Raw genomic sequence first — 26,275 nt, forward strand, 5'->3', positions numbered from 1 at the left:
AATTTTGGGGAAATACTTAAAAATCCGTTATTGTACATAAACCCGGTGAATGTAGTCTGTGTTATAGGTCTCCCGGTCTCCACTCTTGTTTCTAGTACACTACAAAATCCGGGGCACCAGAGGAAATGCCACGTGTACACACTGCGCATGCCCGACGATTTTGACGTTGATCCTGCTGGGTGATCCCAACTTCCGGTGAAAGAGGAGAAGTGCTTCACACGATTACTCTGACAAGGCCTATCGGTAACCACCCGTAGAAGAGTTGACGGGGTTTCTGTGTAAGTCATGGCCCTGTGATCGCCATCAGGCCGGCTAATTAATTTTATAAGATATTGGCAGAGGACTGTTGAACGCCGATTTGACCAAACGCCACATCGTGAGAGCCACAGGTTTAAAAACCTAACCCGGGACTCCGAGCTAGGAGGCTAGCTAAAGACGCAGCTACCTATTCGCCAACCAAGCACCTCTGACTTGGATTCTGGTGTCTATTTCAAGATGTCAACAGCGGGGTTCAACTCCCAGAACGGGACAGGGACAGGGCAGGCATATGCTAATGGTGAGTTGTATTAAAATATAATTTAAGTTGACTCATGGTAATAAGCTATCAGTACCATACATAGAGTATCAAGCTAACACTAGCAACAGTTATTTGGTCTTCTCCCTGTGGCTATTTGCTAACTGTTAGCCTACTATCTGTCTTAGTTATAATCAGCTATAATTAAGGTAGTAAGGATGAGCTGTCAGGTAACATTACTGCTCCTGTGGATTAACTGAGGTAAATCTTACTGTCTTAATATGGAAATAGTAATTGATGCCACAACGATACGCTACCTGTAAGTACCTGTCTTGTTTATTAAATTTGGCCGATGTTTGCTACTTTTGGTTTGTTGACTTGGAAGACCAACAGGTGGATAGGTCTACATGTTAAAGACATAAAATAGTTTCATGATCATAATTAGGCAGCTATTCCCTTTCTGTCAAACTGTGTTGGCTTGCAACAAGTCTGCCCTTAATATTTAAACCTCAAATGTGCATTGACTTTGTTTTTCTCCAGTGCAGATCCATTGCTAGTGGATATGCCAATCTGAATGTTTAGTAGTTATCCCACTTTGCACAATGCCATTTTTTCGCAGGATATACTGCTCTGGTATGTTTTCGTTTATCGTTTCACTGTACATGTGGCACATTGGGAATGATCCAGATACGTTACTGCTCTCTCCAGGCTCAACCAATTACCGAGTGTGAGACTGAGTTGAGTTGCAGAATATTCCCGTTACTGTCACTTTCCATTGATCACTGAAAAAGACATGTCTGTAAACAGATATCAAAAGTGTGAATGGGTGCAGCCCTCAGTAGTTAATATCGATGCTTGCGAATGGTATCTCTAGTACTGCACTGTGGAAGTTAAGTAAAAGTTAAATTGCTGCTGCGGTTTACTTAAGTTGTAGATAAACATGTGTGTGACCATGGCAATCCTGTTATTCTCATTCCTTTATTCCTTTAATCAGACAGGCCACTAAAAGGTGTTAATCTATCTCTGTTCTTTGAGCAGTGATCAATCTTAAAACAATTTGATTAAAGAAACAGTTCATGACAGCGTGCCACTAAAGCTAAATTAGATCAGTTTTCACCACAGTGGTTGGGAATCAATTCTTCTCATTTTCTTTAGTTCTAATTTCTAATTCTAAATTTTCAATGTCTAGATATATTTACAGAATGCTCTAATATTTCAAACCTTTTCCACAAAAAGTGTAATTATTTAAAAAAAACAGTAGTATTAAAATGCTCTCTAGAAGTCTTTTCTTCTCTTTACAAATGACAATCATTTGAATTTCTGGATTGAAAAAGAACTGGGTTAAGTTATGATTTCAAAGGGCACTCTTTCTGATTGGACACCAGCTGTAATTAACTGTGAGCTTTAGTTCTTAAATCTTCCCTGCTCAGAGGAAGGAAGGAGATTTGAGGTGGATTATGTTCCTTCATTTATCTTTGCTCATTGAGAAGAGTTGTTTACTAATCCCCTTTAACTCTGCTGACTTGACTCTACTTCAAGTTGTGTAGTACTACATAAGTGGATAGGAGTAAGTAATCTGTAGGTATGTCATTATTTAAGTTGAAATCTACAATTGAAGCATTGCTGTTTTTTAGGTAACACAATTATTGATATGCATTCCCACTCTGACCCAATTCTTTCTTTTCTCCTTTTTTCCATTGAATAGTAGATAGTTTTTGAGATCTGTTTTTTTGTTCTTTTTGATAATGAAATCTAGAATTCAGGAAATATAGACAAAATAGTTCAAACGTTTTAGTCAGATAATGTCTGCACAATTTAGAGTAAAGGCATTTTTAATCATGCAAAAGAGTCTGTGGTGTTTAAATATGACAGTGTTTAGAAAGTTCAGACTTTGCTCCCCCACACTCACTGTCCCTGGGAGCAGATCACGGTGAATTAGATCCAGGTAAAGAGATTAGACCCTGAGCACTGAGCAGTCAGCTTATTGGTTGTTTGGTGGATCTGAGTTTTTTTTTTGTACTCAGCGTGTCCATTCACAATATTGGTACATCATCATTTGTTTATCATGTAACTTTTTGAACCGGGCTCCAGATTTAAACCCAAAGATTTAATTTCACTTAAAAAACAGATGAATACTATATGGAAATGTTTTGCATTTAGGAAACTGTAACATTTATCTATCTTTGGATAGCTAAAGGCTTGGCTGTACATTTTTTAACCCAAGGCCACTTTCCAGAAGTGTCCCTTAATAGTTCTGGTCAAGCATGATTAGTCTGTCTAACTTAAAAAGCTGCAATCATTTTCAAATGTTGCCATCTGGTACAGGAGAGGAAGTCCAACAACCATTTTCTTCTCAATAGCAGCAGTACTTTAAAATCATAAAAAGTTGCAGCTGCCATTTAAACTGTTGAAACATTAAAGAAGTTAAGTGCATATCTGAAAGGACATGAGTGTTATTTTGATGGCTATTTTTTGCTTTGGTTGAATACAAATGTTTTTACCTAACAGACATAGACCTTCTGGTTCTCAAACATGCCTGTATTTTACTTTTCTCTTCTCCAGGTCCGTCACAGAATCCAGTCGCCCTGCAGCAGTTGCCTGGGGTCAACTATGGCATGAGCCACCAGCCAACCTACAATCCAATGCAGGCCAAAGCTCCGGTACCACCCGGCCCTGGACTCTATCCAGTTGGGCCCTATCAACCTGTTCCCCCAGTCAGCCCCTACCAGCCTGGCCCACCACTCTCTTCCTACCAAGCTCCTCCAGGCCAGCCACTGTTGACAAGACCTCAAATGGCAGGTCCTCCATCCCATACCCCTCCTCAGTCTGCCAGCCCAAGCCCTGGTCCTAGGTTGCCCCCTGCACAGGCTACACCCCCACCTCCTGCTGTATCATCTAGTAGCTACTACCAAAGCCCCCAGCAGCCACAGCCCATGGCTCCAACATGGCAATACAACACAGCTCCCCCACCAATGGGGCCACCCACTTCCATGAACACACCTCCTCGCGGCCTCCCAGCAAACCATGTGAACCCCGCCGCAAGCTCAACAGCACCACTGCCGCCAATGTCATCAGCATCTTACAACTCGGCGCCACCAGCCTCCTTGTCCCACAGTGCCACCCAGCCCCCTGGCCCACGGATGCCCCCCACATCTCTGCACGGATACATCCAGCCAGGTAGGACCATATAATCTCTTTTGAAGGACAACCTGTACGTTCCAGATTGATAATATCGTTTCATTTTCTTCTGAAAGGTAAATTAATTACACAGAGAACGAGGGTAGGATTCATAAACATGACGCAGGCACTCCCTGGGTCACATCCATTAAAAAGATCAATAATCGTCTCGGGCACTGTTACAATGGGACCACTCAACTTCAGCATGCTAATTTTTCCCTGTAATTGAATAATAAGAATTAAAAAGAAAAAAACGTATGTTATTTTAAATCTACTACTGTTCCCATGTGACTTTTCAAAGGCACAATCACTGAGTCCTCCTGTCTCTTTTTCCTCGTCATTGATGTCTTACACTGGCATGTGCCGGAGATATGCGTATCTACAACACTGATATGTTGGAGATGGACATTGCCCTCTGCGCCTACATTATACATGTAGGCTGGTTACTGACTCTGGCTGGATTTATTCCTGCTGAATTTGTTCAAAGTTCAAATATTTTATTGTTTCCCAATGTGATTCTTAATCTTGGTATGATGTGGCATTTAAAGCAATGATGATGATGAATTATTTTAAATTGATTTATTGGACACTCCTTTTTTAAATCTAGAATACACACAACTCTCTTCTGGCTATTAAGAACATTTGATTTCTGGTCACAATTTTTATTTTGATCCCCGCGTGAGTGTTAGGGTCAAGTCTACTGCTAAATGTTTGGCTGCTGGGTCTTCTCATAGAGAGTCTCTGTAGTGAAAGTTATAGAAGCATTATAAAAGTTGGTTACGTAAGCTTTTACCAGTGTCAGAATGATTTGTCTTAGCATTTTGTAAAGTGTCCTTCTTATGACGAAACCATACTTCTGCATCAAGGCAGCCGTCACATGATCTGTCTGTTACCAACATGTCGCTCAATCCAATGGTCGGATTAGCTTGAAAATTGCTGTTTACACACCCAACCCCGACAAGAAGAGCCTGCCTGATTCAGGGTGACCTTTCCCCCAGCAGCACCATCAGCTCCCATATCCCCAGTACAATGCTGACAGTGAAAACAGCAGTTTATCAGGGAAGTTATGAGATGCATTTAAAAAAAGATTCTGTTGACTGGTTACTTTCTCAAATGTGACTCATCATGTCACAGCAATTCTAAAATGTCACATTTCACCACCAGCTGTAATATGTCCAACAGTTTTGTCTCTGTTGAGCTGTGCAGTTGACAGTGGTTCAGTCACAATGTTTTCTGTCGGTGAAATGTTTCGGAATAAATCTAACATGTTGTCACAGAACCACTCTGGCATGCTTTACAAAGTGTACTGCACAAGTGAAATAAGAAGAATTGTTGTTTTGGTCTTTATCTATTGAAAAAGTTCTTACACTATTTTCCATCATTTTCAAACTACAACTCTGCTGCTCACATCATCTCCAGAACCTCCTCTGTTAATCACATCACTCCTGTCCTTCAGCAGCTTCATTGGCTCCTGGTTAAATATCGCATCAACTTTAAATTTCTGATCCTTACCTTTAGAGCCATCCACAACCTCGCTCCTCTGTACCTCTCTGAACTCCTGCACATCAACACACCCACCCGCACTCTCAGTTTCCTCTTCTTCCATTCAACTTACTGCACCACCCTCCCACCTGTCCAGCACGGGGTGTGTGTGTGTGTGTGTCCCCCGCCTCTGGAATGCCCTCCTACCACACATCTGTAATATTGACTCGGTCTCCATTTTTAAATCTCATCTCAAAACACATCTTTTTATACTGGCATATTCAGTCTGATCGTTCTCCATCCGGTCTCATAAATCCTCTACGCAGTGATTTCCCACATCCTGTTAAGAGATTTTATTGATGTATTGTTACTTTGTTTTTTATCTCTGCTTTGTAAGGGGAGGTGACCTTGAGTGCTTTGAAAAGCACTTTTAAATAAAATGTATTATAATTGTTGTTTTATCTTGTGTCCATGAAATTATAGATTTCACTCCTAAGAGACAATCATTGGTCTAAATCAGTGGTTCTCAACTGGTCTACATTTCATTTGGCTGGTTTATCAGTAGAGATCAACATGTTGCCGTCACTGTTCTGTCATTGGCTAGCTGTGGGTCAGTAGTGCCATCAGCTGTTGTCGCCTCTACTTGGAGCTTATAATGTTACACATCAGTATTGCTTCATGTCTCTTCTACATGATATGTGACAACGCCATATACGACTCTTGTTTCACAAGCCACAGTAATGTTGACATCATTTCAGAGGTCATGCATATCCCTAAATTATCTCTCTGATTGAGGATGTTAGTGAAACATCCTCAATACGTTCACAATAAATTACAGCTAAAGAAAGTACATTTAAACAGAAATGATTTAACTCAACTCTGAAATGTAATTCATCTTAGAATTTAATTGTCAAACAGAAACGCAAAACAGTTGATGGTTTAAGCTTGTAAATAAAGGGTTTGCTGCTTTGCTCATCTGTTTGAGATTTGTTTACATTTAAACTAAATCATTTATGAAAATAACCAGTGGTTGCATCTCTAAGAAGAAAGTTGGGTTTTGTTTTTCATCAGGTGCTGCACCTCAACCCATGAATCCAATGGTCCCCAACACATACCAACCAAACAGAGCTCCCTATGGCCCCCCACCTACAGGCCCACCACCAACCATGAAACCTACATCGCCACCGACTGGACCCCCAATGGCAAATGCCACACCTCCTCCTCCCAAAGCAGATGGTAAGCTGTTAGTCTAAGTGTTTATCTAGGAACATTTGATTTTTGGGCTTTGACCTTGGGCAGTGCAGCCAATAAAAGCAACAACGCAATAATGAGTGCAGTATCTAAATGCATTTATGCTTTTTAAAGTGATTTAAAGCATGCTATTGGCTAAGATAAGTGATTTATCCCCAAGGTGTTTGGATCAAATGACCAAAGAAGAAGGGCTAGTTCATTGTAGATGGTCATACATCGGTAAGTTTGAACTAGGTTTGCAGGTCAAATGAGGTCAAAGTCAGGGTAGCACAACTATTTCCTCACTGATAAGGCACCTATAGCGTGATGTTGATGGCACATTTACTTTATTGACTTTATTGGTCTGTGCCAATTGTAAAGTCAAAATGCTGTCATTGATGATAATAACATTGTGTCACTTTGAGTCCTTAATTGTATTTTCCTCTTTATAAGCCAGTCATATGTACTCTGATCACCTTCCATTGTTTCCTCCTCATGCCAGCTCAGTGTGGGTGGGTGGTTAACAGCCCCCTCTCCCCCACTGAGCCCGACTGCCAAGAGGAAGATATTGAATGTCCAGGTGTGGCTAAATCAATCAGTAGCTGATAGACATCGTGTCAGTCCTGTCTTCACTTTTCTGTTCTTCGTTGTATCTAGGGATGCACTGAGTCTTATTTGATTCCTAGAATTGATATGAAATATGTAGACGAGCAGAATAAGCTGATGTCAATTCTTTTACATTTACAGAACACGTCTTTAAGCTTTGTTTAAACTGGAATACAACACACAGCTTGTGCTGAAGTTGTTTCGTTATAGTGCTTCTTTAGTCTTCTTTTTTATTTTTTCAGAATCAGTGCATCCCTGGAAACATATTTCCCGTGGGTAGTTTGTTTCCCCCTCTCTTCCATCCATTCCCACCATGACTCTCGTATCAACTCAAACACATTAATCACACACCAGTAGCTATCGTCATTAGTATTGTTGTTTAGCTTCAGTGCTTCTTTGTGCATCTGAGTACTCCATCGTCTGCGGAGAAATAAGCAGTAAGTGTCCCGAGAGATTCACATCACATCTGTGTTTCCTTTGCAACAGAACCTGTGGCTGGAAACGGCCCACAAGCCCCAAACAGCTACAATCATGTTGACAACAAAATGGGTGAGTTGATTTTTCTGCCACATGTCTGACTCTTTCCTCACCAACACATGGACTGTCTATATTTACAGCGTAGGGTTTCATAAAAGCTACTGTACTTGTATTTTAGACAAATATATTTTCCTCTCATTTTACAAACTTTAAATAGTAAATTCTTTCTTTGGTATTATTTTAATAATAATAGATTATGGATTCTCTTCTCTATTTCTCTACAAAATCACAGAAATGTTAGCTCAGACACAGCCAACTATTGTGTTCTGGCATTTTTCTAATTACGTATCTCCTATTTTCATAGTTGTAAAGGATCAAGTTATAAATGGTCCTTCATTTTATGCATATCATCAATAATCCCTAGAGCACAAAACCAACTTTTATTATTATCATGAGACACCTCCTGTCTCTTTTTTTTTCTAAGCTTAAACAAAATATTTGTGACTTGTTTTTGTAGGATGAGTGTCCATTATAGAGCAAGGAAGTAAAAAAGTGTGAAAGATAAACTTGTGCGTTGTTTGGTTTATTGTTTTCATTAGAGGAATTAAAGTAACGAGAAAAATAATATAATAAGACCATTCTTAATCCTTGCTTCTATTCTTTTCTTCCCCAGCTGGCCCTCCCCAGCCTGGACCACCAGGTCGGCACTTGGGCCACTACCCATCTCTCCCCCCTGGGTACCAGAACCCCCCAGCTCCCCACAACGCAACACCCCCCATGCACCCTGCAATGCAGGCCGCCACGCAGCCTTATACACAAGCACCTCAGCCATACCAGCAGGTGAGCGGGAAGTCATGACCTCCTGCAGACTGAGCAATTTAAAAACATTTTGCACACCAAATTTAAAGTTCTTCTATTCCATATTTGGTGACTAAATTATTATCAGAGAATCACATTTCAAAATGAGCCTCAAAAAAGAGCTTGTGTAATCACATGAAAAAAACAGATGTGCTAAAGTTTCAATATCAGAGTCACAAAACACACTTTAAAAAAAAAAAAAAATCTTTGTGTTTCAAACTCATTGCATAGATAAATATAATAATACTTGATAAAGTATGATGTCTTATTTTATATCATTCATTAGAGTGACTTTCTTCAGCTATAGGTGAGTTGGGAGAGTGTAGTTTGATCTGGTTCTAATTTGTAATGACTTTCATGTATTCTCTTCATAGATTTTTAATGGAAGAGGAAAGAGTTCTGAAGTCACTGGACTTTCACGTGGCCCAGTAATACACTTTTAAATGTCAGTAACTGGTTTCAACTCAACAGTACTAGTTTAAAAAACAAAATGGGCCTTGAAATTTCAAATGATCTTTAAAGTATTTAGTAAAGTTACATGATGTTGGTTATGATAGCTAGGCTAGTTCCGGTGCTTCGGCTGAGGTTGAGTCTGTCTTTAGGTCTAAATGGGGCAGATTTAAAGACAGTGAGATTAATCAGATATCTATACCAGATCACCGGTGGCCAAACCTGCCAATGATTTGACACACGAGTTAAAAAAGAAACTTATCAACAACAATGATCACTTGTTTGTTTTCTTTCTGTCCTCTCAGCCTCCTGTTGGCCCAGGCCCAGCCCAGCTGAGCCCGTCCCTGGCAGCCATGAGCCTCCAGTCAAGCACACCAGAGGCTCTAAGAGTGGTCAACCTGCTGCAGGAGAGGAACCTGCTGCCTCCAAGCCCAATCCCAGCCCCGACACCCTGCCTCCCACAGGACCTGCAGAAGATCAACTGCAACCCAGAGTAAGCCATGATGTGCTACAACTGACAGCATGTGCCTATTTCTTCTCTGTTTTCTATGTTAATGTTAGTACTGATTTTATTATTATGTTTAGTTCTTGCACTTTTTGAAAACTCTAATATTAAAGTAATATAGCATACTACTGCTGATACCGCTACCTTTACCTGATAACTCTACTCTACTCTTAACTTCAGTGTGTGTCTTTCCAGGGTTTTTCGTTCTACGCTAACCAGCATCCCTCAGACGCAGTCTCTGCTCAATAAAGCCAAGTTGCCTCTAGGCCTGCTGCTCCACCCCTTCAAAGACCTCTCGGTAACATCTCAGTTCTATATTGAATATCTGCAAACATGTATTAATGCATTTACATTAACTTAAATGACCTTTTTATAGTGATCAAGGCACTCTATGCCATTTTAAGGTTAAGCTGGTAACTGCCGCTTCAGGATGAAACCACTGTGAGAATATATAGATGTTAAACTGAATATGTTTTTATTGCAGATATAATTAGTATGCGTGATCAACAGAAATCTTTCCTGAATGACTTTAAAAATCATCCACAGCCTCATTATGATGATGATGATGATGATGTCACTTAAATAAAGATGACATAAGCAGATCAGACTGTTTCTTATGAAGAATCCTCTAAGTACCTCAGAATTTGACTAAAAGGCTTCTGGGGAAAGAGAACGAATGCCAGAACCAATCATGTGTTGTCCGGTGTTAGTTGAGGACACAGTCGTTGCACAACTTGGACAGCAACAAGAATGTCTTTACTGAAATGCAAACAAGAAAATGAGTTGGCCTAAAGGCAGTCCTCCCTGTTTTGTTCTGTGGTTTTCCATGTAGCAGCTTCCTGTGGTGACATCCAGCACCATAGTCAGGTGTCGGTCCTGCAGAACATACATCAATCCCTTCGTCTCCTTCCTGGACCAGAGGAGGTGGAAGTGTAACCTTTGCTACCGGGTCAATGATGGTAAGAAAGGGGGGGAGGAGTGATGAAAGAGAGGCTTTTGTCAGTGAGAACACTGGAGGCAGTCAGCTGGTCTCCATAATAATATTTATTTTAAAGACATTTTGTCGCTTTCCACTTCTAGAGAAAATGATCTTTTATTCTTCAATCAGCTGATTGTGAAAACCCCACATATTCCTGCATAAAGTTACTCTATGTTAAACAACGTTCATAAAGAATTACATTGATATCTGACTGCTGGAAGGACTATAATTATCAGTGGTATACCAGAATGTACCCTGAACCCCAGGCTGGGTTTCAAAGAAGACAGAGTGAAAGCACCAAGAAACTTTTGTTCACATACTTTCCAAGATGATTGCTAATGAAGATGTGGAAAGCTTTTAGATGTTGGTAAATTGAAGTCATTTTTAAATCATAAAAGCATGATAAATCACTCAATTCTGGCTCCTATACAGATTTATGCATGAAAAATTAAGTGTTTTGCATCCCATGAACAGTATTTCAGAATGTTTGAATATTTTTATGATGTTGTAATAATGTTCTAAACCACCCTCATATATCGGTCCCCACGTGACTTTAATATGATGGCTTGTGTACATACTTTTTTATTAATTTTTTGTATTTAAACAGGAAGGCGTCTTTGAGATTAGGAATGTCTTTACAAGAGTGTCCGGGCCAAGACAAGCAGATGCACATTAGAACAATGTTACAGTCAAAGTTACAGAACCCAGGTCAACATTTGCTGGCTCACAGAGCAGTAACGCATCAGTTGATGCCTTTCAAGTATTTTTAATTAGCTTGCATGTACTCTTCCAAAATGTCACCCTTATGATAGTGAATAACCATTCCCATCCTTGCATTAGTTACGATCCTCCCGATAACACTCTTTTCATGCTCATGAATGTCAACTGAATTACACAAAAAGTACAACAGAGGACTATTCATTACTGTGACCTCACTCACTGGATGTGTTGTGTGCTTGTGTGCAGTTCCTGAGGAGTTTATGTACAACCCAGTCAGCAGATCTTACGGAGAGCCCCACAAAAGACCAGAAGTCCAGAACGCCACCATTGAATTCATTGCTCCTTCAGAATACATGGTGAGTTTTTAAAAGCCTTATTGACATTGGTCCTGCATTGTGATCAGCATGCTTAGGTTATTGAAAATGTATGATTTATACCCCATTAAAGTATGAGCACAAGGCAATTTCTGAAACAAAAGTAAAACACATGTTAGTGTATTACTTGTACATATTGTGCAGCCTGTGTGTGTGTGTGTCTATATTAACCTTGAGTTCTGTGTTTCTACCCAGCTGAGGCCACCACAGCCTGCTGTTTACCTCTTCATTCTTGACGTATCCCACAATGCAGTGGAGACGGGCTACCTGAATGTGTTTTGTCAGTCGCTGCTTGACAACATCAATGCGTATGTTCCCGTTTGGCTTGTAAACACTATTATTAAAGTTCAGGTTTCTTTTTTGATCTTTGCCCTGCGGTGTTGTAGTATTAGTCAATAGAAATAGCACATCTTCATTGTGCAGGGTTGAAATGAGTCTTTGTAAATATTAAGGTCACTCCTGTTGTCTGATTGTAAGTTATTTAAACTTGTTTGTCCGTGTCCTAGGCTGCCTGGAGACTCGCGGACAAAGGTGGGCTTCATCACCTTTGACAGCACCATCCACTTTTACAACCTCCAGGAGGGACTTTCTCAACCACAGATGCTCATCGTGTCTGACATCGAAGGTGAGACACAGCCAAAGGCAAAAGCCAAATGCTCATTACTGCTGCAGCTTCACATCAGCTTTATACACAAGCTACTGCAGACTAATGTATAGATAAGAAATCATGAGACACAAGGCTGTCTGAGTCTGTCAACTTGAGTACAACGTGGGTTTTAGTTATTACAGAATCTTCTGGATGTTCTGCTCTTTATGACAAACAGTTGTTCTGAGTGTATAGGCTTCAAACAAGCTACCTCATGGTAGCTGCAGTTTTTAAAAATGCATCTAATTAACGTGATTATAATATGAGTATGTTTATGAATGTCATTTTTGTTAAGCTAATACCTTTTGTGCTCCCACAGATATATTTTTACCAACACCAGACAGCCTTCTAGTAAACCTAAATGAATGCAAAGAGGTAAGGAGATACTACAGTGATCAAATGTTTTAACAGGAAGCAATATCCAGCGCCATCCACTTCTGTCTTTAAGAGTTATGAAATGTTTCAGTCACAATTTCCTTGTTCATTTTCACTGTGTAGGAATGTACATTTCTAACTACTGCATGTCTGAACCTAGTGGCCACACTGCTGAGTGACAGCAAACTGAAATCACCCCGACTGTCAGCTCTGACCTCCTTGTAGATGGAAGAAACATGAAATCAGAAACAAAATGTTTCCTCAGGGACTAATTACATCATAAAAATGAGGCTCACTCTTATTGGTTTTTTTTTTACAGCTTGTACAGGATCTGCTAAAGAGCCTGCCAACTCTATTTGAGAAGACCATGGAGACCCAGTCTGCCCTGGGTTCAGCTCTGCAAGCAGCCTTCAAGCTGCTGTCACCCACAGGAGGGCGAATGTCTGTGTTTCAGACCCAGCTGCCTAACCTGGGTGTGGGGGCGCTCCAGTCTAGAGAAGACCCCAACCAGCGGGCTTCTGCCAAGGTAGGGGCTCCGATGATGAGTGTGTAGGATTATACACAGAAAAATAAAAGAGCTTGAGCCTACCCTAAGATTTTTTCATATTTGTTTAAAATTGTGGTTGAACCTGTTAACAACAGTATCACGATTAGTTGCTTAGTGCGACAAGAAATATCCGATTCATGGTTTTATTGGTGGCTAATCATCCGTGGCTCATTGAAATTGTGAGGCTGCATCGTAAGAGGAAAGTGAGAATTATTTTTAGGAACAAAGAGTAGTTGTAAAAAAACTAATTTGAACTGCACTAATAAACAGCAAACAAAGCAAAGTTTCGAGGTACATGTTGAGAAAGCGCACTGATTTAGTAATAGGTCATCATGGTAAACTGATTTGTTAATGGAAGATGATAGGTAAGTTTTTTTTCACATTTGAGTTAACATTCTCATCCTGGTGGGTTCATCTTCAGGACATCCAGTACTTATCTCCAGCAACAGACTTCTACAAGAAGCTGGCTCTGGACTGCTCCGGCCAGCAGGTGGCGGTCGACCTGTTTCTGCTCAGCTCCCAATACTGTGACCTGGCGTCACTCGGTAAGACTGATGGGAAAAGTTAGATTGAAGACATGAGGGGAGAGGGCTCATATGAATTTGTACATAGCACAACACAGAATACTTTTACTAGTAAAGCTGAATTCATAGTTTAGTTTCTGGTTGCCAAGTTATGGTTTATCTTATTGAAAAACAGGGGGAATTAATTAAACATTTAAAGCTAACTGACCAATATTGTCTTTTGTTTTCATTAGGAAAATAAATCAGCTGTCATCTCATTATTGTCTAAACTCTGCTCTCATGTGCCTTTCTGTATCCCAGGCTGCATATCCAGATACTCTGCAGGAAGCGTTTACTATTACCCCTCGTATCACCACCAGCACAACCCTGCTCAGGTGGAGTGCTTCCAGAAGGATCTGAAGAGATACTTAACCAGGAAGATCGGCTTTGAGGCTGTCATGAGGATACGCTGCACGAAAGGTGAAGCATTTATCTGAGTCTGCTTTCCCTGATTTGAATCTTCTCTTTTCTTGTTTTTAGTTGAGTATTTTCGTCTTTTTGTCGTACCATTGTTATTGATTTCTCTCTCTCTGTGTCTCTCTGCAGGTCTTTCCATCCACACGTTCCATGGAAACTTCTTTGTGCGCTCTACGGATCTACTGTCCCTGCCCAACGTGAACCCAGATGCCGGTTTTGCAGTTCAGATGTCCATCGAGGAAAACCTAGACGACATGCAGACTGTCTCCTTCCAGGCTGCACTACTATACACATCTAGCAAAGGTACACACACACACACACACACACAACAAATGCAAAACTTAGGAAAAGTATTGGTTAATGAATTAAGAAATAGCATCAAAAAGTGGATGGACCTGCCAATTAACTTAATAGGAAGGATATATTTATTCAAAATTATATGGTTACCTAAATTTCTATCTGGCTATTTTTGTTAAAATAAAACACGTTTCCCCTTCCAGGAGAGAGAAGGATCCGTGTCCACACTCTGTGTCTCCCTGTGGTCAATTCTCTGTCAGACATCTTTGCTGGAGCTGACGTTCAGGCCATCACTGGACTGCTGGCGTGCATGGGTATGTGAAACACTGTCTGAGATGGGTTTTTTTTTTTACACATAATAATACTCTGCCTGAAATCTTGATTCATGTCTGATCTTATATCTACAAGTGTCTGTACACTTGAAATGGAAGTTTCACAATTATAGTAACACTGGGTAACCAGCCATAGCATCATATTATCTCAGCCCAATAAAAATGTTAAGTTGAACATAAGGTGCATTTTAAAAAGTTTCTCCAGTTACCAGAACTATTTTTTGTTGATTTGTGCATCTTCAGTTCTCCACTGATGTTTGTTAGAACTCGTTATGTTAGTCTGTTTTTCTTCCCTGTGTAAGTTCAGCTGCAACAGGAATATGGGGATAAGATATAAATAAATTCAGTACTCTTCTCTGTTTAAGTGCTAACGATAATTTGTGGATACTTTATGACAAAGTATTTTCAACATAAATATTTCTCTTAAAGAGAACAATCAGTTTGTTGTTGATCTCTGAAATGATTCCTCATTGTTGCTTTGAACAGTATGATACAAAATCACAGCAAGCTTTTCGTCCCCCTGCTGTTATTAGCACTGACAGATGGAGATGAGTGGCAACAGCTGTGGTTGCCAAGCAACCATTGAATTCTGAGCAGTCAGATATTTGCTTGCTCAGCTCACATTCACTTAGAGAACAGACGCTGACATTTTGCTTCCTTCAAAATAACACTCAAAAACTGTAAAACTCTAGAGAAGTCTACTGCCAATGTTAGGACACAGCTGATTATTGTACAAAACACTAAAACTCTTAATGTTGCATTGAAATAAATAAGTTATAATGCTCATATAATAATAACATAAATATTGAAAAAGTTTTTAATCAATCACGTTAAGTCCAAACATTCATACAAACACAATCCCCTCTACTTCTTACACATCATCAGAGTACATTCAGTTACTCTTATTCACAATATAATCAGTTATGGTATTTGTTAAGTTTTTGGGATATTTAATTTAACAAGAATAACTAGACAATTTATATTTTCTCATTTAGGTCGTCTTGGTCAGAAATGTAAAAACACGGATTCTCTAAAAACTAACATTTGTCCTCATGACAACAACATGTCCCCCCCCCCCCCCCCCCTCTTTATAGCTGTGGACCGCTCTGTGACGGCCAGTCTGAGTGACGCCAGAGATGCGATGACAAACGCTTCCATCGACTCACTGTCATCGTACCGACAGTCCGTGCTAACCATCCAGCAGCCCGGCCTGCTGGCTCCGGCCTGCCTCAGACTCTTCCCACTCTTCATCCTCGCCCTGCTCAAACAAGTAAGCTTTTCCTCCGTCTGCAAAGTTAGTTTTACACGTTGAATGAACACAAAACCTGTAATGTTGTTCTTGCAGTGACAGAAACAGTGTTTCACTCTCGGGATCAGTCTTTAGTTTGACCTTTATTGATCCTGCTTCCTGTGTTTGTGTGTTTCCCTGCAGAAAGCTTTCAGGACGGGCACCAGCACCAGGCTGGATGACCGCGTGTTTGCCATGTGTCAGCTAAAGTACCAGCCGCTGGCCTACTCCCTGCTGATGATCCACCCGGCTCTGTACCGAATTGACGATCTGACAGATGAGGTGAGGAGGATGAAATTAGCCCTCAGCACCTTCACATTGCATTGACACAGACTTCTTTGCATGCAGGGGTGAAACATTTTTAAACAAGAAAAAAAAGACATGATTTATGTTATTAAGTTGTTACTTTTTTTTCCTTGCTTAGAGTGATTTGTGAACAAAAAGGAGAGAAATTCGTTTTTGTTTTTTTGTTGTAAGCGTTGCTTTAAACCTTAAAAAGTGTTCCATTGTGTAATGGGCTGGGCTGAAACACACATATTTTTGTTTATTAGTTTAAGTCTCTCCATGCTACTGAGTAAACTTCTCTTTTCTTCTGTTTCCGACAACCTCAGGGAGCTTTGAACATCAATGAGCGGACCATTCCTCAGCCCAGGCTGCTGCAGCTGTCTGTGGAGAAGCTCAGCAGAGAGGCAGCTTTCCTCATGGATGCAGGAACGGTACGAACTTTCAAACCATGGTTTTATATTCAGCCCTCTCCATAAGCCAAAAGGAAACAAAAAAGCTGATGTCAAGTACCTGATGTCTCTCTTTTCCTGAAGAAAAGTGTCTTTCTTAACAACCTTTTTAAGCCTTTAAGTTTAATTAATAATACTTGTCTCTTTATCTGTGAGTTATTGTGTTGAATGGAGTGGTTAGAATAGTATTGTAATAGAGAAATGACTTGTAGGGTGCGTATAATTAGCATTTTTATGTAGTTATTCATATGGAATATTTATTCAAGCTTAAAATGAAACAAATCCCCCAATAGAGATGGGCAAGTGTTCACAGTGATTGCTCTAAAAACATTCTAAGCATATATTCCCAAGTTGACTTAATATTTCTAATTCTGATCCTGAAGGTTATGTATCTTTGGATTGGGCGAAACTGCAACCCCACTTTCCTCTCACAAGTCCTTGGAGTTCCCAGCTATGCTGCTGTGCCTGATAACCTGGTAGGAAACTGTTGTCCACTTTGACCCCCATATACATTATATCTCTGCTTTAGAGTTTGGCATAATGGTCACATCTGTTTAATAGCATACATTACAGGTACATTATTAAGTATTGCATGCATCCCCCCTTGAATACAAAACCTGACCGTGTCTTTCTCCTCTCGTAGTATCTGCTCCCAGAGCTGGACACTGCCGAGTCACAGAGAACCAGAGCTTTCATTGGTTGGCTGAGGGATCAGAGGCCGTTCTTCCCCTCCCTGCATATCATCAGGTGGGCAGCTCACAATAATGTAGTAGATTGAAAGGATTGAGAATGTATTTATTTTTTTATTGTGCCAGATAAACGGCTGTGATTTCTCTTTCTGAAAAAAATCAAAGAAATAATTATTTAATAGTTTGAATTAGAGTAAGTGTAATGACTGACTAATGAAATCAAAAAATACAAACCCTGAGGTTATTTGTGAGTTGTGTTTTTTTTTTTAAGAATTCAGAGGCGACTTAAAAGCTTATTAAGACTTTAGTAGCATTTAGATGTGTGCAATCCCAAGATCCTAAATAGTTTCATAATAAAAATAAGGAAATCTCAGTTTTTCATTTGTCAGCAACATAATGTAAAGAGCAACAACAACTTATCTTACACTATTTTTCAATCTGTGTTCTCTTACTCTCTCAGGGACGAAAGCCAGCGGAAAGCCAGCTTTTTACAGAACATGATTGAGGACCGAACGGAGTCAGCCCTGTCATACTACGAATTCCTGCTTCACGTCCAACAGCAAATCTCCAAATAACGCTCAGTGGGAAATGTGCAAATGAGGAGACACTGAAGTGAGGACATGCATTGGCGCACGCGTGTCCTTATGTATGTATGTATGTATGTTGGTATGCTGTTCGAGTGTCTCTGTGTGGAAGAGGGACTGAGGGATGCTCCATCTCCAGTTATGGGGCAGCATGTCTGAGCTGAGCTGCTGCAACTTTGCGTCACTCAAATCAAATTCTGTGACGGACACTTAGACGGAGTGTCAAAGAATCCATTCTGATGCTCATTTGTCACTTTTTACCCCGCTGAAGCATCACATTGGAAGAAAAAAGAAAGAGATCCGTGATGATGAAGATGATGATGATTATTATATTGTCAATGATTGAATGAATCAGTGTTTATTCTCATAGAACAATACTATCTTACTGAGGTATCGTTCAGATACTGTCCAGGCAAAGCGATGTGTGAAGTGTTTTTGTTCAAAAAGCACAGTTGTCTTTACTAAATCAAGTCCAACGTATGTACTGTATGTGTGTATGTTAGACTTGAGAATAGTCTATGAGGATGTTTAGTATGTTTGTGCTCAAAGACTGTTATTGGGTGTCACCAGGAGTATTTGTACACACAGAACACCAGAGCTCTAACAACACTCTAATATCGTACCTGGAGGACAGAACGTGTGCTTTTTATTTCTGTCATTATAATTGTGTGTCGAACAAATCTGTAGACTCTGGCGTAACCGTTGAAATGTTGTTTGAAGGCTGATGGAAATGGCCGTCTTAGCTGCCTGAATGTTTGGATTCGGCAGTGGGAAGTTTATTTCATGGGTCTCATCTGTCCTTCAGAAACTTTCTGTCATCTTTTCAGAACACCTCGATAACACCCTAGTCTGTTTGTTTATTTCCTTCTCTTTTTTTTCCTCTCTGATAATTAATAATTTATGAGACTCCCATTATGATTAAATTCTATAATTGCCTTGTATGGGAACTCACTTTTTATTATTAAACCTCTGTTCAAATACAGACTCTATATATGAAATATTTTAATATAATAGGATATGGGAATTCTTTAACACAGACAGAACAAAGCCATTGTGATCTTTTAATCATGCTTATTGATACTTGTACATTGAAAAGACTGCATTATATAAAGGTGAAGAAATGCTGATGATTTTAGTATAAACATTACGGTGGAATGATGCTAAGAAAATAAAATGTTTGGGACTTTTTAAATGTAGTTTTGTGTTTTGGTGAGTGAACAGCAGGAGTTACACAGTGAAAAGAAAGGATACAAAACAGAATGTGGACAGATATATTCAATATTTCTCCTGACTGGGTTTAAAATGACATTTGTTGATCTGATTTCATACAATTTGTAATCTATGTATAATAAAAACAAAAATGTATTTAGGAAAAAAACATGATTAAGTCTTCATGCACAATTTATTTTCATTAAAAGATTGATGAAAATTAATAATACAAAATAAGGCAGATTTTTGTAGACAGAAAATCACAGGTGTTCTCTTGGGTCACATGAACTAGACTTGAGACGTTAAACTGTGGAAGCCAATTTAAGTCATTTTTAAAAAAAAATGTTTTTTTAAAAAGGTCCTGCGGTTGTTGAAAGGTCACATATTATCCTCCTTTTTCAACAAGTTTAAATAAGTCTCAGAGGTCCCCAAAACATGAGGTTTCATGTTTTAAATCCACCCTGTATTTGATCATGCCTATAAACCCCTCTATTTCAGCCCTGCTCAGATTAGACTGTTTCTGTGTCTGTAGCTTTAAATGAAAATGAGCTGTGTCTGACCACGCCCCTCTGGAAGGGTTTCAGTGACTTGGGCTTTCATACACCATGCCCCTTGTTTCAGAGGGCAGAACAAACACCTAGCTGTGGGAGTGTCACCTACCTGGGGGAGGGGTTACTGCCCTTTGTGATGTCATGAAGGGAAAATCTCCAAACAGCCTGTTTGAGTACACATTTTCTGAAAAGGGGAGCAGGCAAGAGACAGAGAGGATGGACTTTCTCATAATTGGGGGGTTTGTAGACAGGCTAGGGACACATTAGTGTGAGAAAAACATGGTAAATATGCATAATATGTGACCTTTAAGTCACACAACTGGCCGCGGACTATAGCTGTAAATTAGCCGTAAAGGCTAAAGCTGCTCCTTTCACGGTGCAGTTAATTAAAGGGGACTGTCCATGAAACAATAAACAAATAAACTAAACTAAGAAGAATCGTATTTCAAATGATAAAATACTCAATATTTGATCAGATTTGTCGTTATGGTGCCTTAAAGCAGTGATTCCCAATGTGGGGCGTGAGACCTTGAAGGGGGCCCTGCAAGGCTTCCCTGAAACAATGCTCATCACCTTTTCACTGTTAGAAAAGCATGTAAAACTTTGTGAAAGGACTTCCAGGTAAGTGATAGGAAAATGAAAATGAATCCACATCAGACATCACAAAAAGTAAAAAAGAAAAAAAAATGTAAAAAAAGGGAAATTTTCTCTGAACCTGGAAGTTAAGAACAAAACACAAATTGCTGAGTAGAGGACTGCATCCCTGCAGCTTTAAATGGTAGTCATATCAACATTGGATATTTACCGACCTTATCAGTACACTGTTTGACTTTAAAGTTCTTTGTACTTGAACTTGAAATGTCTTTCAAGTTAACGTTATTCTTTCTGTAGTTCAGGTACAGTGGCTTTTATGAACATAAATGTTTTAGTTCAGTCTTCAACAAATCGTGATCATACCTCCTTAAACTTTATTTGAATTCAATTAATCATTTTGTGTGGCCTACCTGGTTATTTGTAACTGTCGTTTTTAGCTCTATGGTTTTAAAAACCAGTCACAACTGTGGCAGGTGAAAGCAGACTCTTCTCTTGCTTGCTGCTGCACAATGGCTGTGATTATGATGTTTAAAATGTGGCTATGCTATCGCCATTTCCACAAAACCTGAGAGTGAGGAGGACCATAACAAGGGTCTGCAAGATGAATCCAAGATTCCATCAGAGAAAAAGCAGATGTTAGATAAAAATAAAAAACTCCAACACTGATGCACAAATTAGGTTTCTTTAAACACCTTTATTAAACCTTTTTTTGATTATTCGTTTTCAATGCTGTAAATTATATAAAAGTGTGATAGAAAAAAAATTGTTATGCTAAATTCATGTAAGCATCATGGATGTGAAAGTACTTTTTTTCAAAATACATTTTTATATTTTTTGTTGTATCACCATATCTTTATGTGATACGACATAAACCTATTTAATATAGTTCATTCCTGATGGTGAAGAATTTACATTCTGGCATTTTGTTTGCCAAAAGTACATATGTGAAGTGAATTTGTAAAAAGTAATAACAGGTTGTGAATCCACCCTTTTTTTTTATCAATATACTTCTCATCTGTGTAGTTTGTTTCTGTGAAAAGTCAAACAATGATAAGGAATTACATAGGTGTTAATAAAGAAAGACTACATTGAAAATAAAGAAGACAAATAAAAAGAAAACAAAGGCAGAGATGTTGACAGAGCATCAATCGACCAAATAAAAATAATTTTAGGCATTTAAACAGCCTAGTCTTTAAATAAAGTATGTAGTGTGTAGCTATCTTCTTGTTTCTTAGACTTAAAGCCATATAATAATTTATACATTTTTTAAACATACAATTTTTTGTTCTTCAAAAAATTAGATTCATTATTCCATTTAATAGTATTATGGGGTAAAAAAAAGAGGTACGAATCATATTTTTTGTTGAAATTAGTTGAATAAATTTAGACAACCTAGGTGAAATGATCTACGAATTGATCGAATGATATTTGGAATAAAAAAGGATAGGCTACTACAACTACATTAAACTCTATAAAGCATTCTAATGGAGACAAAGTTATTTACCAAACAAAATGTTTTTAGTGCCTTAATAACAATTCATGTCCTAAAGTGTTGAACGCTTTATAAAAATCCAAAAAGAAAATCAAGCAATCAGGTTCAATAGAGTGGTCCAGCAAGTCCAAAATAAGCCTAATGTTACAACTGAGTGTGAATAATAATCTCATTTAAACCTTTTCTTAGTTATCAAGCAAAGATTATTATTAAAAAAAAATAATGCTACACAGTATCAAATGCTTTATAGAAATCCAATGAGGGCATCAGCGTAGATCAGAGTAAACCAGCAAATAAAGAAAAAAAAAAAAGATGCATTAATTTTTATATGAAGGTTATAAGTAAAAGCCTGTTTGTGTTTGCCTTTCTCTTATAAATAGTAAAAAACGCCTTAACTAGTGTCAAGCTCGAGTGTGACGTCATCATCGTGCGTCCGTTCTCAGACAACGCTCAGTCATGTTTATCGTTTAATTCAGTTGGCTGGGCTTTTGTTTTGTCGACACTCATCTGTTGAACTGCTCTTATTTTGGATTCTTGAGTATCATTTGTTGTAAACGCTTTATTTATTTATTTCCACATGGAGTCCGGAGAGGCCCACGAGGAGAATGCAGCTTCTCTATCAGCTGCGCAAAGAAGAGCCGAGATCCGGAGGAGAAAGCTGCTCCTGAATTCAGAGGATCGCATGAAAAGAATAGTGGGCTTCACTAAAAACGAGTCTGAAATAAACGGTATGATATGATAAGGACTGCAGTATACACCCTGCGGATCTGCCTTACTGCTGCTGTTTGAGCTGTAGTCAGCTTTCAGTATTATCATTAAGGTATTTATATTCACTACTAGTGAATGGATGGGTCATAGTTTATTAGACAATGGAGTAATTCTTAATACAGAAACATCATGATTGTTAATATTTAGTGATTTCTTAGTCTTAAATATTGGCAACTAAAATATTTTGGTTGAAAGAAAAAAAGGTTGAAGTGAGTGCTGCACTGGGTCAGATAGCTCATAAATAAATGACTGTCCTGATTACAAAGTTTGTCGTGAAGATGTAGATGGGTTTGCCCCAATTTTCTTTCACGATGAACTTTGTATGTAATCAGGACATCCATTTATTTATTAGCTAGAATATTTAGGGTTTTTGATCAGTCTCTCTAAATAAACTAGCAAATTAGAAATGCCATGTTGAAATCTAGAGACTGGGATGATTCACTTTTCTTAAAACAAACAAAAGTGTGTTGCTCACATCCTCAGCTGCAGCGTCTCGGCGTCCCGCAGAGCCCCGCTTTCACCTGGATCTCGACAGGACGGAGCCATGGTCCTCATCTTCATCTTCGTCGAGACCGTCCCCTTTCTTGCCAGAAGCTTCAGGTGTTGGCAGCCGTTCCCACAGTGCCACCCCGGAGAGGAGGGGCTCACCCCTGCCAGGCTGCAACGAGTCACACACGGGCTCCCTGGATGACGACATCGGGGGGATCCGACAGAGGCCGAGGGGAGAGCTGGCATCGGACGACATCAGTAACTCCCCCCGACGAGGCCTTCAGAAGTACCTGTCCCGTTTCGACGATGCCATGAAACTGCGAGGTCAGCTGGCCAATGAGAAGCCGGCTCAGGATGGAGAGTCTGAGGCTGAGGAGATTGATCCCTTCATAGTCTTTAGGCTCATTGGCAGCATCCTCCTCGCTGTTTTTGTCAGAGTTTCTGTCTGCAAGTATCTGGTAAGTCTGCTGGGATTAGTCATTCATGGGAATAGAAAAGATAACTCACATGGTCTTCATATAATCTGTGTTTGGAATCATCCAAGAAGGAAATAGATCATTAACAACATCTGTAATGTTTTTTATAATATGACACAGTTGTAAAAATTTGATAATATATTTTTTTCTTTTGTGACTCTTGGTAGTAAGCATTAAGCACTGGAAGAAAAAAGAAATGAGTTTGTCTCCTTTCCTAACATGAAGCTTACCAACAAGATAGTAGTAAACGTTTGTGTACCTTTTAAAGACACCTGGTATTATCCCTCAGAGCGCTGATTACAGATGAGCCTGTGGGCAATGAGTGAAACTTACCATGTCATGATTTGTTATTAAAGTAATGTGAACCTCATCTTTTTTTTCTTTTAAGTCAATATTTGCTCCATTCCTGACCCTCGAGCTGGCCTATATGGGGTTGTCCAAATACTTTCCAAAGGTGAGTTTACAGTACATTTTTTTAGTAGACTTTCCCCATTTAATTGACAATAATTGATCATGTGGACAAACATGATAAATGAATAAATAAGTCAATAAATAACTAACAGCTTTCTGGATGCAGACTGTCATATTTCAGACATAGTTACAGAGCAGTAATATTGACATGGTGTTTTTAATGCTCTGACTTCCTTGTATTATGGCTGACAGCCCAGTGTTAATATCCACTGCCTGTGTCGCCACTAGCCTCCCACAGTGAATATCATAGAACTTTCATGCAACCTGAAGGGTGGCACAGGGTTGTCTTTTATTATTATGTAAAAAAAAAAAAAATCATTGAAATGCGAGAACAGACGAACTGCATATGTCTTTAAGATAAACAGTAAATATACATAGACATACACTTAATACATATACACAATACATATTATACTGTTTTTTGTGTACCATAAAACTAGTATGAAAGGGTTAGTCCAACAGCAGAGAAAGAATTGAAATAATTTTCATAGCTCCCAATGGGAATAATAGTTGGAAATAAGCTTTATTTGCTCTCCCTCTCTGAGAGTTAGTTAAAAATATAGAATCGAGTATTGTATGTCTCGGGGATCAGATTGAACTTTGGACAGAATGAGAATGAATACACTATTCCCACTTTCAATTTAAGTCATTTATCAAGAGCAAGTGTATATATTCATAGTTGCACTTTGTACCTCCAGGTGGAGAAGAAGGCTCAGACCACAGTACTGACTGCTGCCCTGTTGCTGTCCGGTATCCCTGCTGAAGTCATCAACCGCTCCATGGACACCTACAGGAGGATGGGAGACGTCTTTGCCGACCTCTGCGTTTACTTCTTCACCTTCATACTCTCACATGAGATCCTGCTTCTTATAGGCTCAGAGACTCCCTGATGGACTAGAAGGATCTCAGTAGCCCAGCCTCTTCCTTACTTTCCTTCTGTCTCCCATAGCAACAAGTTATGGTCATTTAAGTGGGCTGATGTGAGCTTGTTGTTGACAGTCTGAAAATGAGTCTTCGCTGCTGTGTAATAAGCACTATGTCAGATGGATGAGTGCTAATTAATCAGGATTCTGATAAGGCTACGCTACATGTGATTGTAAAAAGAAAACCTGGTTTTTGTTACAGATTTCAAATTCATTCTTGTTCTGAACCAAACCTGAAAAACAGACATGTTTGTGTTTGCTTGCGTGACAAACATGCAGTGGCATTTCTCATGCAAGGTTTCATTAATTTGTCAGATTTAGCAATGAAATAGTCCATGTAATATTCAAGAAAGGACAAAAGTACATTTCATCACCCAACACTTACAAGCTGGTCAGCAACAGACGGGACAAAGGACAGTGAAAATTCATAGGGACATGTGTATGATAACCTAGTAGCTATAGTTGCTAACATTAGCATTCGACAAAAAGCTGATAAGCAAAATAGTTTCTGATATTGTTTCATAATATGATTGGAATGTGCGTTTTACTTCCATCCTTAAACACATGCGACCAAACTGTTAGTTTGTACTTTATTAAAATCTATATGAAGCTTTGCCATCATATTGTGTAACACTATCAGTGTGTAACGTTTGCTAATAATGGTTGAATGCTAACATAAGCTCATCCAACGGCAGCTTATAAGTAATAAATATGCTATTTAATTTTGACGTACCAAATACATCTCTGGGTTTTGACTATTCCTTGTCTTTAATTGGAGACAGAAATATTAGGAGGTTAAAGAAACTGGTCAGACTTGCTATGTTCATTCTACTTGCAGCCTTAAACACAGAAGATAAGCATTTGAGTCATTCAAGTTAGGGGTGGCCTTTTTTTTTTGTTTTATTATGAAGCTTGTCTGACAGAGCAGCGATAAATAAGGTTGAGGGAACTTAGGTAGGATCAATATATCAGAAACATAAACTCTCCTCTTATCGATTGATATGAATCTTGTGTTTGTGCTTCAAGTTCTATTTTCTATCGCTATCTTTCATTCTGCTTGCAAAAGAGTCAGCATTTGTTACAAACAAGCTCTCTTCCTTCATTTAGGTTGTGGAGTCGCAAAAAGCATTTATCCCTTGATGTGGAGTGTATTATTTTGCACGAAGATGAGCTGAAAACCCAGTAAACTTCATACAGTATTTTACATAATGAAGTCAGTTATTGGCTGGAATGCTTGGGTTAAACTGGAAAGCACTGTCTATGTAAATGAATATAAGGCAGTGGGAGTGTGTATGCTTATTTGTGAAGAGTAATTCTAGTGAAGTGACCTGCTATAGTTTGTTCAGCCTTAGTCATTCATTATTTATATCTATACTCTCTACTTCTGTGCTGGAATGTCTCTCTCCATGCTTCAAATATCATCCAAATTAATTTATTTGATGTGAATATTGTTTTCCT

At 39.0% G+C, this 26,275-nt stretch overlaps 2 protein-coding genes across 7 annotated transcripts; both read left to right on the plus strand.

The window, feature by feature from the left end:
- The first annotated feature begins 182 nt into the window (after nucleotides 1-182).
- On the plus strand, nucleotides 183-19,222 carry sec24a (SEC24 homolog A, COPII coat complex component). Of its 6 annotated transcripts, none has more exons than XM_061055415.1 (24): nucleotides 183-556; nucleotides 3,077-3,691; nucleotides 6,245-6,409; nucleotides 6,906-6,983; nucleotides 7,496-7,558; nucleotides 8,160-8,326; nucleotides 9,100-9,287; nucleotides 9,480-9,597; nucleotides 10,132-10,258; nucleotides 11,245-11,354; nucleotides 11,568-11,680; nucleotides 11,879-11,997; nucleotides 12,338-12,393; nucleotides 12,713-12,919; nucleotides 13,362-13,485; nucleotides 13,765-13,923; nucleotides 14,050-14,223; nucleotides 14,421-14,531; nucleotides 15,644-15,819; nucleotides 15,982-16,119; nucleotides 16,449-16,553; nucleotides 16,955-17,047; nucleotides 17,215-17,318; nucleotides 17,721-19,222. In XM_061055415.1, the coding sequence occupies exons 1-24, from the start codon at nucleotides 496-498 to the stop codon at nucleotides 17,833-17,835; spliced, it is 3,486 nt and encodes a 1,161-aa protein (XP_060911398.1). In that variant the 5' UTR covers nucleotides 183-495; the 3' UTR covers nucleotides 17,836-19,222. The 6 variants fall into 6 exon arrangements, with proteins under 6 accessions (XP_060911398.1, XP_060911399.1, XP_060911400.1 ...); XM_061055416.1 differs by having other exon boundaries at nucleotides 10,135-10,258; XM_061055417.1 differs by having other exon boundaries at nucleotides 9,495-9,597.
- A 2,886-nt stretch (nucleotides 19,223-22,108) lies between these two features.
- On the plus strand, nucleotides 22,109-25,575 carry camlg (calcium modulating ligand). Its single transcript, XM_061055422.1, has 4 exons — nucleotides 22,109-22,418; nucleotides 22,942-23,405; nucleotides 23,812-23,877; nucleotides 24,593-25,575. The coding sequence occupies exons 1-4, from the start codon at nucleotides 22,268-22,270 to the stop codon at nucleotides 24,782-24,784; spliced, it is 873 nt and encodes a 290-aa protein (XP_060911405.1). The 5' UTR covers nucleotides 22,109-22,267; the 3' UTR covers nucleotides 24,785-25,575.
- Nucleotides 25,576-26,275: the final 700 nt, after the last annotated feature.

The sequence above is a fragment of the Labrus mixtus genome, chromosome 14, assembly GCF_963584025.1.
Source record: "Labrus mixtus chromosome 14, fLabMix1.1, whole genome shotgun sequence".
NCBI lineage: Eukaryota > Metazoa > Chordata > Actinopteri > Labriformes > Labridae > Labrus > Labrus mixtus.

Coding starts and splice junctions, on each gene's coding strand:
- sec24a (XM_061055415.1), top strand. CDS start 496: ATGTCAACAGCGGGGTTCAACTCCCAGAACGGGACAGGGACAGGGCAG. Junction 557..3,076: donor AGGGCAGGCATATGCTAATG/GTGAGTTGTATT, acceptor TCTCTTCTCCAG/GTCCGTCACAGAATCCAGTC. Junction 6,410..6,905: donor TCCTCCTCCCAAAGCAGATG/GTAAGCTGTTAG, acceptor TCCTCATGCCAG/CTCAGTGTGGGTGGGTGGTT.
- camlg (XM_061055422.1), top strand. CDS start 22,268: ATGGAGTCCGGAGAGGCCCACGAGGAGAATGCAGCTTCTCTATCAGCT. Junction 22,419..22,941: donor AAACGAGTCTGAAATAAACG/GTATGATATGAT, acceptor TCACATCCTCAG/CTGCAGCGTCTCGGCGTCCC. Junction 23,406..23,811: donor TTTCTGTCTGCAAGTATCTG/GTAAGTCTGCTG, acceptor TTTTCTTTTAAG/TCAATATTTGCTCCATTCCT.